This window comes from Drosophila simulans, chromosome 3R (genome assembly GCF_016746395.2).
Source record: "Drosophila simulans strain w501 chromosome 3R, Prin_Dsim_3.1, whole genome shotgun sequence".
Lineage (NCBI taxonomy): Eukaryota > Metazoa > Arthropoda > Insecta > Diptera > Drosophilidae > Drosophila > Drosophila simulans.
In genome coordinates, this window is record NC_052523.2 from 16,169,993 (window position 1) to 16,184,448 (window position 14,456).

General features: G+C 44.4%; 1 protein-coding gene across 1 annotated transcript in view; it reads right to left on the reverse strand.

The window, feature by feature from the left end:
• LOC6728706 overlaps window positions 1-14,456 on the reverse strand; it is a 117,972-nt gene that overhangs the window by 51,212 nt on the left and 52,304 nt on the right. Inside the window, 1 exon segment of the mRNA XM_016175066.3 lies at window positions 12,854-13,035. Coding sequence (XP_016035373.2) covers window positions 12,854-13,035 — 182 coding nt within the window.

Genomic DNA, 14,456 nt, shown 5'->3' on the forward strand with positions numbered 1-14,456 from the left:
CAGATGGTTTAGTTAATAAATAATATATTATTATATTACTCTTCATTGCATTGAAACAGAAACTCATGGCCTAGTTTTATATATAACACATTTTAGATAAATCAAAATCCCGCTTTGAACATTGACCCAGATTATGATTCTTGATTTTATCAGTTATCTACATATAGAGAAGCCAGAAACTGGGCGATAAAGATATACACATGCAGGCATTGGCGGCATTTGCTTAGACACATCAAACAGCGACCGCCCATCGTTGTTGTAATTCGCAAAACAGCAACAACAATCCGTCGAGGTCTTTTCAGCGATAATCGCTTCAAGCGGCATTTCAATGCAAAACATCGCAAAACTATTTTTCCATTTAACTAATTTGTGTGGCCACCAAATTCCGCCGCCCATTGTGTGTGTGTTATTGTTTCGTCATTAATTGGCCTCCTTCCGATGGCCTCACATTTTTCGAAGCGACGTCAAATGAATTTCAGCCAGTAGATTTCCCAGTTCCGATGGCTTTCCATGCGGTTTCAAGATGGCTTTAAGCTGGCTTTAAGTTGGCTAACCTTGGCGCAACCTTCGCTGGCCAAATCGGTGCAAAATCCTTATGAACGGCGAACGTTTCTGACGCTCAAACATATAAATTTGAACAAAGGCTGGCGTCAACAATGGCTGGATCCTTAAATGCATCTAGCGATTGGCGGGGGATGACCATAAAGACGCGACGCTCTCATAAATTCAAAGCATTTGAAACGGAAAAACTGATTTGGCATATTTGCCATAATCAAGCAGAGTGCTACCCCCCTCCCTTCTGGCCAAATCATTTAAGCCAAATGGCGGCTATTGAGACAAGTGGTGTTAGACTCTTCAAAGGATTCCACTTGCTGCGTGCCAGGATTAAAGTTGAAAAGCAGGTGGCGGTTTCCTCAGAAGATGCAGTGCTAGTGAAGCAAGCAATTATTGATGCTCAGAATTTCGGTCAGAACTCCTCAACTGTGCTTATCTTTTGGCCATCTGCTTTGGGCCAAAGCACAAAATACAAAACAGAAAAAAGAAAACAGAAAACACAACCAAGCAACTCGTGCCGGCCAACCGACTCACCATCATCACCATTGTGCAATGTGAAAAGCCGCGGGCAATCGTGGCCAAGTCTGCACTTAGCCAAATGCTGCCTCCTTGGCCAAAAGAGCTGTGCTGGGCCGTAAAACTTTATTACTCGGCTACCAGGTTTTAGCCTTTTGTCTAATGCAACAGCACCAGTGCTGGCACCATCACCTTTTGCCTGGATTTCCGTCCCAATTAAATTTACTAAACTCAACGATAAATTTCTGCCGCAGATCGTTGCTAATCGCATAAAAGTAAATTCGCGCATAAATCGCGCATTTCCCCCATCCGTGGAGAATCAGTGCTCGCTGCGCTCGATTTTCCCCCCTCATTTTCCTGCTAGCCGGCCGGCAAAAGGCGCGTGCCTGTCGGTTAGTCAGAGGAGGGGTGGGGTTGGGGGAAAGGTGGTTTTGGCCTGGCCATCACGATGTGGCCATTTTAATGCGCACAATCCGTACCGTTAGGCCGTTTGCTTTCCGCCCCATTGCGCTGAGCTGGAAAAAACTTTAATAAACTGCAAGCGAGCGGTTGCAGTTGCAATGTTGATGTTGCATTGTTGATGCTGCTGCAACTGCTGCAACTTTGACCGCGTCTTTTGAATGCCTTTTCGGCCTACTCGCTGCTGCGTGGCCGCACGTAAATTGCCCCAGAGCGCGTGATTGAAATGCGATATATTCGCGCCCGATTTCGGGTCTCTTGAGCCTGGGAAATGCTGTGCTTTTCTGCTGTCTTGGCCATTATTTGGCCACGTTTGCTGGCCGCAATCAACACGGCAACAGTCGGTCGAGGAGCAAGAAAAAAAAGAGGTGTTGAAAGCAAAATTACATTGCGGTGTCAGGAAGTGAGAGATGCGATATGATATGCGCCAGCCCAGAGAGTCAGTCAGTCGGTTGTTTGCATGTGCCGGCGAAATTAGTGAAAATTGCATGCATTTCGCTGGCTGCAGCTCCATTTCGACTTGATTTGCAGTGCGGTTTGCAGTTTGCTGTTTGTAGTTTGAAGTTTGCAATTAAAGCTTATTAAATTAGCCACGTGCTCGATATTCGCTTTTGTTTTCGGGGGAAACGATGACTTTCACCAAAATTGGCCAGGGAAAGCGCAAGTGCGAGTTAGCCGGAGACAAAGCGACTCCGCCGTGGCCTGCAATCAACCAAAACAAAAAAAAAAAAAAAAAAACAAAAAGGCCCCACAGATATCACCAATCAAAATCTAAGCAATTTTCAAGTGTAATTTATACGCAGGCAAAAAATAAACCCAAAACAACACAAAAAGCGAACAAAAAGCACCAAAGTCGTTGGCTGATTTCTGTGATTAGAGCGATGGTTGTTTGTTGTTTTTTTTTTGTGTGCCAGCAACTTCATTGAGGTTTTTGTGTGCCTTGTGAAAGAGCTTTTAGCTTATCAGTTTGCACGATAAGAGCCAAGATTCTATGGCCCATATCTGCGCTTATTCAAGCCAATGTCAACAGCAACAACAAAAGCGGAAATGTTCGTTCGAAAAAGAAAAGTAAGGCGAAGAGCCAAGAAACCCACCGAAGGTAAATACAATTTGGACAAAAGGAAATCGTGTAATGACAAGTGTTTTGGCCCCAAAACGGATCGATGCTAACAGCTTCGGTATTTTTATGGCATGCAAACAGGAAGCGCTCTGGTTTCACAACCTAACCAGTTTGCAGTACGTCGGCCAACGGCGCGTATGCGCATTATTCAAAATATATTCAAAATCTTCCATTTACCATAAGCGAAATGAAATGAAATCAAAACAAATCCCCACAGACATGGCACACTCGTACGCACTTTTATTATTCAATATTTTTGTGCCTACATTTTTGTTTCGTTTTTTACGATTTGTTGTTTTCTTCGTCTATTAGTTTATACTCGTACTATAAGTATATATTTTTGCCCATGACGTTGCCAGACGGAATCGTGTGAGTGAGTGTGTTTTTTATTTTGATTTTATTTTTGGACAAGTGCCTGGGATTGTTGTTAGCTGTTGTTGTTTCAAGGTGTCGATGTTGTTGTTAGTTTTTTAGTTGTTTTGCATTGCGTGAGGTGACTCAATTTGACCCCCGCACTTGGCTATCTGGGAGTTTTTCCCATATGCCATGGCATTTTGTGTTCAGCTCTTATTTGTTTGTTTTATTTAAAGAAGGCGACCTCTTTTCTGCTGTTGTCCCTGTTAATTTGGAGGTTTCATTTATTTGTATTTCGTATTTTGTTGCCCTGCCCGCCGCTGACACACATAATTTTTGCTCTTTTTCGCCTCAGCCCGTTTCGGATGTTTTGTGTTTTTTGGCGAATGGCGAACAATAAAATTGAGTTAAGCAAACAAAAGCCCGACTTTTGGGGATGTGGTGGTGGTGGCCTTAAAGCCACCGAGTAGCGCCAGCAGGCCAGACGGAAATTTGTGGAGGTAAACAAAACAAACAGCGGAATACCGACATTTTTGCAGGTGAAATACGCGGCGGCATTAAATCGAAAACGAACGCGGTGCGTAACAGTAAAATGTGTGTGCGTATTTCTCCGGGGGCTTTTTTTAGCGGCGCGGGGGAGGGGGAGGGGGTTGGTTTTGGGGAGGCGGCTGTTAACTCAATGGCGCAGGCGTGTTTTTGGCCAACTCGTCTTGTGCCGGCCGCTTTATCATCCCCATTTATGGCCGTATGCGTGAGCTTCTTGCCCGCTCGCCAGTTGTTTACTTTCGGTTTATTTTGATTCGGCGGTACACGCTGCTAATTTTTCACAGATAACGATGGCAAAACGTCAGAGTAGGCGTAGTAAATAGTTATGCTGAAATTGCTGTTTCTTTTTCATTCTGCTCAGCCCGGTGCGTAGTTTTTTATGGCGAGGCTATTATTTATCTGGTTTTTGGCGGAGCACGTGCTTTTCGCTGATTAGTTTGAATGGAGCTGTGCGATTCGTTAAATGGCTGTGGATTTGTTGGCGCTTTAAATCTAGGGATTGGCCAACTCAACTCAATTAACATTTAAAGCCAAAACGGTACTATCATTTCGTTTTACTGCCGCAATAGAAGGAAAAAACAGGAACGAAGCCATCTGAACTATGGCAAAAATCTGAAAACGAAGCACTGGAAAATGGAAAATGGAAAATGGGTGGAAAAAAACATTTAACAGCTTTCCTTTCTTGTTGTTCATTTTCGGCGGGGCCCACATCGTTTACATAGCCGAATGGCGCTTTAAACATTTTTTGTCTATTTGGGTTGGTTTTTTCTTGATAGCCCCTCGGATTTGCCCCCTCGAGTTCGTGTCCCAAAGGCTCCACGCCTTTTTAGAGGCTCATTTGCACAAATTACTAGCATTGCGACAACGGCCAAGGAGGCAACAACAATGCAATTGTCTGTGGCAACAGCAGAAGCCAGTAGGAAAAGCCAATACAAATACCAATACCAAAGCCCAAGCCCAAGCCCAAGCCAAAGCCAAAGCCAAAGTCTAAGCCAAAAAGGTAGAGGCGGAGAAAAGCCCAAGAAGACATTGTCACCACATTCCGGCAACGGAAGCCAGCCGGCGGCCAAAGCAGATTGGCTATCGCCCCATCGCCCCATGGGCCCAGTTCCCCTCCCTTTCCATCCCATCCCATCCCACTAAATGTCTCTGGTCGCTGTCCTGTACACTGAGAAAAAAGAAAGAGTGTCATAGAGATTTTAATTGAATCCCATTTCGTGTGTCAAATGTCATCAGTTACTGAACTCACACAACTTTTCAGCATAAAAGGACTAAACCAACTTTTGAAATCTTTTTCCCCGTGCAGTTGTCATGAATAAAAATCGCATTAATTCCGCGCCAATGTCGATTCTGTTTCAGCCATTTGGCGTTTGTTTTTACCTCGATTTTCCTTCCCTATGGCGATGTTGGCGACAGGAGGCCTCAACTTGAACTTGAGCGCCTGAATTGAACCAAGCCGAGTTGAATTGAATTGAATTGAACCGCGCTGAGTTGAGTTGAGGTGTTCCCCGTGGGCTTATTAGAAATGCGCGGACATGAGCGGCTTTTCCTTGGGCTCGTTTGGCCGAGGAGAAAAGCGGAAAAGCGGCTGGCGCGACATGGCAGCAGCGAAGTAACTTCAAAGTGGCCTGGGGTTTTTCCCCCGGGCACTGCACCTTGCCATCGGGTGCCTACTGTACTTGTACTCGTCTCGCTGCCATAGTCGTACCTGGCCCAAAATGACATTAGCCATGGCCAATGTTGTCGCTGCCGGTGCTGTCGGCAGCCATTTCCATTTCCATTGCCATTTCCACTTTCTATTGTTTGTGTTTTTCGGGAAATTGATAAATCGGCGAAATTCAATTTGAAAAGTTGGCCAGTGAGAGAATGAGGGGATTTCCTCTCCGCCAATCATCCCACTCGAAAGCGACAACACCAACAGGCAACAACCAACAGCCAACAAGTACTACCAACAAAAACTACCAACAACCAGCAGTTAGTGACAAGAGCAATAAGCGTGTGACAGTCGAAAGGGCGTAACAAGCTGCCAGTTGTCACCGGGCCATGGGCATTGGTCTAGACACGGAAGGGGGACTCACATGTGGCCATGTGGAAAGGGGATGCGGATGGGGATGGAGCTGAAGTGGGACTGACACACACCTGCCACTGGCAAAGCACTCAAACCCATACATGCGAGTATGTGGGCCGCTCGTGTGTCGCCTCCAGCTGATTAGCATGCAGAGCGCCAAGCGTCAGGAAGCGTCGCTGCTGCAGTTGTTGCAGTTGCTGCAGTTGCACTCGCTGCCGTTGGTGTTCTTGCAGTTGCTGCTGCAACAATTTAGCGGTACTTGACTGACCAGCCGGCAGCAGACCATGGGAATTGCCCACTGTCTTCGTGAGAGAACAGTGGGTAAATGGCAGCTACAAAGCTGACATTAAAGGAACTAGGCAATAAAATGTATATAAAAAATATGGCTTTAAGGAAAATGAACCTTACACCATGGAAATAACCATGAATTACCTAAATTACGCTTTAAAAAATCATTTTAAAGTATGTGCCATGTATATAATAAAACCTGTATAATATAATAATATAATATAATACCTGTCACGTTATCTTAACACTATAGTTTAGTTTAGCACTTGATCACAATCGTTTTCTAATCCTAATCATTAAGTTCCGAGACAAAGACAACGTGAGCGAATAAATCCTGTGCGAACACTAAATTCCGTGCTAGCAAAAATAATAGCTGTCTCTTTGCTGAAATGCTTTCAACATTGCTAATCAATTAACAATGTCAATTTCAATTAAAATCCTCGCCATTGGCCCACCATGCGAACCGATCTGCCATATGTATGTACGTTTTGGCCCAGTCGAAGCCGCAAAAGCTGGCGGCAGTTGTACGTGCGTTTGCCTTTACAGTTAAGTGGCCACTGCAGCAGTGCACAGTGCACTCTCGCTAAATGGGTTGCACACACGTAGATACCAGCACTGCGAAAGACAGTCCCAATGCCCCCATCAAAAGTGGAGTCGTCGCCTGCATTTTGATGACCCGCTCGCTTGGCCAACACATTTAATTCAATTAACAAATCGCGACAAACAAGCGGACACTTTAATTAGCCGAAGCAGGAAAAAGCGCTGTGGGAAAAGCGAGGGAAAACTGAGCTTAACCTTAGTTAGCCAAGTGCCTGATTTTGGCCAAGTCAAGGTGAAGGCGTTGCCCATTGCCCATTGCCATTCGAATTAGCCAGAGTCAACGTGAGACGACAATTTGACGGAATCTTCTGGGTCACCGAATGCAAATGGAAGTGGAATGACAGCGCCTTAGGGTACCAGGACACCGGACTCAGACCCAAAACCTAGACCCATTGCCAGTCCCAACCCCAAACTCTAATTGACACGGCCCCAAGAACCGCTGCATGTGGCTCCAACTTCGAAGTTGAAGTTGAAGGAACTGCAATGCAATTGCCATTCTGGCCATTCTCGGGCAATTCTGGCCACCGCAGGCCCGGCGAAATAAGCCAAATCACAGCTGAATCGGCTAGCTGGCAGGCTAGAAATCTGTAACTGTAACTGGAAATTACAGAGCTCTTCCACCACTGCGGTTTGGACTCGAAGTTGGATTTGGACTGCCTTTCGGCCGGGCCAAATGACTTTTGAGTCGGAGTCCGAAGTGGTTTCGCAGTCATTTGCTGTCAGACATCAGTGCCAACACCCGCAGCGTTTTTGCCATTTCAATTGGAAACAACTCAATCAAATTGCCTAGACCAGGTCGGTCATTATGGGCCCCTTAAAACCCTCTACCCCCTTTTTGGCCATTTCCTTGACTTTGGCCAGCAATTGGCAGCGGCAGCAGCAGGAGAAACAATTCAATCTAATTTTTGTTCTTCGAAATTTGCGTTTTGGCCGCAGTGCAAATGTTGCGTGCAGTGCACACTCTGCATACTCCTATACTATATAGTTGGTACTCCGATCTCTGGCCCCGCCCCCTTCCGCCGGCCTCCTTTTGCGGTTGGTCATAAGTGTGCACGTTAAACTTTATTGCCTGCGATTCAAAAATCGGCACACCAAACGATGGCGAACTTTAATTTATGAGCAACTGTTGATCATGTTGCTGTTTTAGTTCACTCTGTTTTCGCGCCGCAGCACTCGCGATCTGCACTTTTTATTTATTTGCTAGTTAGCTAGAAGTGTGTGCGAGTGTGCCCATTTCCAAGTGGACAACACAAGTAGCCGGGGCCACTAAAAATTTACTAGCTGACGAAAATGGTACGAATATGCGCCCATTGGCCCCCTTTCTGCATCCATCCGCCACTCAAAGCGCTTTTCAACAGATTGTTTCGCCCATTGAACGTCAACACATCGCCGTCAATATGATTTTCCACACAACAGAAGGTGTGTGTGTGTGTGTGTGGTGGAAATGGAGCTTTTCTGGCACAGCCTATTAATGCATTTGGGCATAAATAATGCTTTGGGAATGCAGTTCAAATGGAGATCAAATTTAAATTGAATGCCAGATTAAAGGGAGCAAATGTCTTGGGGTAAATGCATGAAATTCGCATTATTTGCTTAACAAATTACGATCTTGGCCAAGTTGCAAAGCCCACTGACCACAAGACAAGACAACACTTGGCCAACTAAAAACGTCCACTTTGCGAGGGAATTCATGACCCTTCCGCCAAACCGCATCGATTCGGATTCCTTGGCGGCACGAAACTCATTCTTTGGCCAAATCATAAGCAGAATGAAAAGGGTAAAGACAGGCCCAAACGGAAAATGTAAAGTACACTGGAAAAAATGCGCGCTTATCTTTCAAGATAACCTCAAGAAGAATTCAAATGCAGTCAAATCTATTCAAGCATAGTAATTTAAAATATTTAATGATCCTGTTATATAGTAATATTTCAAATTGAAATCCCACATTTTTCTCGCTGTGCACGAACTGCAATGGCATTTCGGCTTTTTTCGCGTTCTTCGCTCTTTTTGCATTTTGTTTAGCGCTGCGATTTGAATGCAGAAATAAAATTTTACGATCAAACAAACTATTCGTGCAGAACATTGGGAAATTGTGTTTACGTTCATTGGAACGGTGCATGGGCAATGGATACCCCTGCTTATATAGGGTATGGAGGGGTCGAGTTCCGGGAAGGGGGCGGTCGGGTGCATATGGTGCGGTATGGCATAGCATGGTATATATAGGTTATATGGTTCCCTGGTATTGGAGTGTCTCTCCTGGTCGGGTGAATGCGAAATGCGAATGCATTTCAATAATTTGCCGTCGAGGGGCCGTCGCTTAGAAAATTATTATAAATTTTGTTCTCTCCCCTCTCGCTGAACCATCCCCCCCCCCCCCCCCCCATCCCGTTGCACTCCCACAACTTATTTTGTTGCTGCATTGCCATTATCGTTGCCTTGCTGCTGGCTTTGTTTTTGTTCTGCTTCAATAATAATTTTGACCCACTTTTGCGCTCGACTTGACTTTTTATTGTACTGAAATTAAGTATTATTTTTTTTCCTCTTTTTGCGAGCGGTTCTGCTCGACTCTCGGCGTATTTTTGAGGGCAAGACAAACAGTCGCTCATAATAATATTTGTACATAGTCTTGCCAGCAGCAGCAGTCGTAGAAAACAAAGCTAAATTAAATACGAGACAATACAAAGACAATATGAATAAAAAAAAAAAATAAAAAAAAATTGAAAAACAACTGGTAAATATTTTTCAAGTCTCGGCTAATTGCCGCTGCCGGCCAACTTGGATTTGAATTCTGTTTTTCCATCACCCCAGCCCGCTTTTTATACAGAATTTGTTGTCATTGCTGTCGTGCGCTTTCCCCGTTCCTATTGCTAATTTCTTGACGTCACCGCCAACGTCGTTGTTTATGCAGCCTTCGTCACTGAAGTTTTCTGCCAAAGGGTAGCGAGAATGCTTCTCAGCCAATTTGCATCGGAAATCGCTATCAAATCGATATTAGCCATGACTAATACACTGGTTAAAGCCCAAGTCAATTTGGCTAATCGACTTTAAGACACATTTTTTTTGTCTGTTTTTCCTGCCCAAGTGGAACTTGTTGAAAATTAATTTACAACTTGTTTTTGTTGTTCTGATTTTGTTGTTGAGTATTTTTTGTTGATTTCGTTCTTCATTCTTTTTTTGCGCTATTTTGTTTTGCAACGGTAAACTTGTTTGTAAAATTATTTATATTATTATTGCTGCTGTTGTTATTGTTGTTGTTGTGGGGGTCTGTGTGTTTTTGTGCTGTTCTTTTGCTTTTCTTTGCACGCTGCCAGTTTTCCCATATTGTTTGTTTTTGCAATAAGCAACACAGGCGAATGCAGCTGGAAAACGGGTGGGGGAGGGGTGGGGTGCCAAATGGGGGGTACTTTGCTCCCCCGGCGGCGGTTGCTGTTGTTAATCATTGCAATTACAACAGCAGCAATAACAAAAAAATATAAAAAAAAGAATGAAAACAAAACAACGACAACAACAACATAGTTAACTATAACTGAGTAACCTGGCCAATTGACGCTTACACGCTTTTATTAGTCGAACGCATGAGGAGCGGGGTTCTGGTGGGGCTTGGTTTTGGGGCAAGGGGGGGTATCTTCCATATAGATGGGGTCTGTCGTCCACTCGAGCGTTAAAAATTAGCACTGACGCAACGCATTCGCCGCGTAAATTGACATTTACGCGATAATTACGCGCTTATTATATTTATTACCACTTTTTTCCGCATTTAATTCGCCTGCATTTGTTCTTTCTCTTTTTCTTTTTTTTTTATTTAATTATTTTGTTTATATTTCTGCTGTATCATTATGCGTTCTTTGTCTGTCAAGTGCAATTGCACTGCCATAAAATGAAATGCTGCTAATGAAAGGTTGTGGATCGCATACGCAGATGATTTGCAACTGGATTTTCCAAGATCAAATTCATTCAAACGAATATTATTCAAACCATAACTTGTTTACCCGGCGAATTGACTACACAACTGTTTACTCAAACTATCAGTTCGCTTGCTAAACTATGCAAATTAATAATAATAAAAAAAGCGCATTAAAAACCCAAATTCCGCGTGCGAGAAAATCACATATCAGACCAGCTGTAGGTGCGGGGGCGGGTGGAATTAGGGGGGTTTTCTATATAGGGGGGAGGGCATTTGATATTACGTCGCATTACGCGAGAAGCGCGTGTCACTCAGTGGGTTGGCAGCGGGGGGCGGGGGCTTGGCCGGGGGCTTGGGGAGCGGTTCCGTGCAAGGTGAGCGAGTTGTTATCATTACACGTGTGTGTGAGTGCCGTCTCCCTCGCTCCCGCTGCCCAGATGTGGCATATCAAAACATAACGAATATGGCGGCGATAGACACGCACACAGATGCACACACACCCACACACACACAGACTCGAAATCGCGAGAGCTTTGTGCTTACAGCTTATTTGCGTATCTGTGTGCGGAGCGGGAAAAATACTTCCGCATTCGCAGGCGGCTTTCGAAACAATAACAAAAAAAAAAAAAAATACAGCACAATGAAATAAAAACGAAGGGGCAACGGGCAATGATAAACTAAACTAACTGAAACTGCGGCAAAACCACCGGCAAATGGTCTCCTTGTTTGGTTTCAGTTTCACAACTACGGGGTGTCGTTGCCTCCGCCCCAGCTACCCACCTATGTACAGTGTGCCACATGCCACATGCCGCATCTCGCGCTCTCCGGCATTGTAATTAATTAAATTAAACTGGCCCAGCGACTCGCGCTGAACTCAATTGAATTTTATTTGAATTTTATTACAACGAACGACACAATGAAGCCGAATCAGCAGAAGCAACTGAAGGCAACTCTGTATTTCCTAGTTTTCCATTTTTTTCGGCAACAGCAACATAAGCTGTTGTTGCAACTTGCAACACCAGCAGCAACAGTTGCAGGCGGAACAGCAACATTGCTGCATGACTGTAGTTTTAGTTTTTCCAACTGCTTTTCGTTTCGACTTTGGATGGCCGGCTAGCATTTGCGACGCAATTCAACTGACCCCCTATGCCGCCAAACCCCATTTTCCTTTAATCCCCCTATCCACCACAGCGCGACCCCCTTTGAACCGCACGCCCCTGGCTGGACATGTCGAGCCATATTTTGCCGCCTGGGCTTTTTGTTTTCAGTTCCCAAGTTTGCTCTTTTTCCACTTTTTTCATTCTTTATTTTGATTATTATTGTTATTATTTTTATTATCAATTGAGAACGTGGCCGGCATTCAGCGCTGATGTTGCTGCTTTTTGCACACTTGACTAATAGTTTCGACTGCGGCGCGCGAGGCTTATCAATTGAAATTGAAATGGAATACGCAGCCATCAGTGGCGAGTGACAAACGCTTCAATTGCAAGTCGGAAATTTAATGCTCTACACTTGTCGTCACATTAATGGGGCCAAGGGACTAGTAGCTGTGATATCTAGTCCATGCACAGACAAAATGTCAAATCACTTTAATAAATGAACCTGCTTCTACCCCATTTTCCGTTGCATGGTAACACTGCAAAAGGGACTCTAATTTGAATTGCCTGGTCACATTTAATTTGCTTGGGATTACAGAAGAATTCGGGACACCCAGTCCGGTCAGAAATAAAAGTTCCCCGTTTGATTAGAGCGTTCACTTAGACTATGACACCCGGCCCCCGACCGCCTGCCTTCGTAATCAAATGTTAGTGTTTCGTATTTTGTACTTTTTGTCGTCGCCGCCGTCTTTAAGTTCGACGTAGTCGTCGCGACGTCTGAGCGGGTAGTAATTGAAAATTTGAATTATTTTGCAATCAGCTGTCGTCCCAGCGGAATGGAGCATTGTGAAAGTCAGCGAAACGCGGGGGTGCTGCCGAGAACTCTTTATGTAAGTGCAGTTAAAGCGGCGTCTATGCTAAATAGCTGGGCGTGGCCGGTCGAGGGCGCAGCTGGCCGACAAGACGGAGACACAATTTTATTATAGATATTATACATGGATCGGTCGATGTCCGTGACTTGGTGGCCGGTTCCGCTAATTTGTCGCCACTTATAAATTATTGATATGGCCCAGTCTCCACAGACGCCAATCGTTGCATATTTATGCAAAAGCCGTAAGCCAAAGTCGAGGCACACAAAACGAACGAATAAAGCTGCGATTAAAAACCGGGTAGGACCGGCAAAATGATTGGCCGTCTCTTGCTCTTGCTAAACAGATATTCTGAGTGTTTACCTTAAGCTAAAACCAAGAGGTTTCGCCATCATGAATTGTGATTAATCTGGCATGATTTCTGTTTCCTTAGCTGGTTACTATTCTATATTATAGCAAATGATGGTCTGTACTCACTTGTGCTGCGCCGTCAGCTGCGATGGCACCTCAATACTGTGTGTGGTGGTTCTGCGGCGTTCGCCACTCATGTCGGCGAGTCTGGCGAAGTCCGTGTCGCGATCCTGGTCTGCCAGACGGGCGGAGCGTCGCGATTCCAGCAGACGCACTTCCTCCAGTCGCTTCTTCAGCTCAATGGGTTCCTGCGAACGGAATGGGGAAAGAGAGAACGGACTTGGGTTAGTCAGAAGCTTCTTATCGGCTGGCCTGGTGCTGTGAGTCACCCGCTGGAACAATTAAAGCGCACAACTTTATTGAGCATCCCATTACAAATTAATGACCCAGTGTGGGCATTTTAGAGCGATTCCTAATTGAGAAAACGGCGACATGGAACACATATTCCTGGGGGGTATCTGCATCTAACATTGTTGCATCCACATCCGTCACGCAAGGCGAGTGTTTCCCAATAATTGTGGTATCTATGCCGCGACCGAATCCCTGGAAATCTGTTTTGATAATAGGCAAAAACCATTTCCGAGAAGTGAAAAACCAATTAAATTATAGTTCACGGGGCAAAAACTAAGTGCAAATTCAGCGAGTGATTCAAGGTTAATTACAGACCATCAGTAAGCACTCCTTATATACAGTACATATGAAACTACCTTAACCAGGTGAGTATGCAAAAAATGAGAAATTAAATTAAAACCGTGGGCGCTTATTGAGAAACAAAGTAAAATTGCAATATCGGGGGAGGGCAACCTTGAATGAGGTCACTTGGTAACAGTTGCGATATAGCCATATATCCTTATGCAATCACCTTTTAGCGTATTTTTCAAGATCTCGCCGCTCAGCAATTGATTGTGACACTTATTATGCCAAACATCTGCATTCAGTTATTTGTATATTGTATATTTTATTTATAAACTTTTCTCTATTACACTGCACCAGAACGAACCGCAGCGAAATTAAATGAAATGAGACGAAAGGTAAGTGTATGGTTTCCCTTTTCGTTTTTATGTTGTTTCTGTTCTTTTATATTTTTTTTGCTTCAATTTATTACGGTTGGATACACTGGGCTTTAATTCGATATTCCGATACAATGTTATAATTTGTTTTTCGCGTCTGGGCAATTTGTTGAATGTGCGTTAATTGGGCACAAAAAGCCGGCCGGCTATATAACGGTATTCGGGGGAAAATACGTCAGCGATTTGCTTATGCTTCGCTTTGCGTATCTGACGGATACACGGCACGCACACTCACACTCTCTCGCACGGCGCGTGTTTATTTTTAATTATTCAAATTTTCGCTTGATCTTCTCTGCTTTCCGATTTTGCCGTTCTGAATTTGGGCCACTAGGCCTCCGTCGTTCCTAATTTGTTTTTATTTTATATCTCTGTTAAGTTGGCAGTGGTAAAACTCAGAACTCCACTCTCCACACTCCGCACTTCACTTGCACTTTTCGGCTGCCCGGGCTATTTGCTTTTCCACTCGGTTAGCCTGCTTTGCAGTTACTTTTTGCGATTTTCGGTCTTGCGAATTTTCAGTGTTTGGCGAATTTTTGTATCTTTGTATCTGCGGTCTGTTGGTGCGAAAGGTTCGCGCGCGCTTTAAAGAATGATTCTGT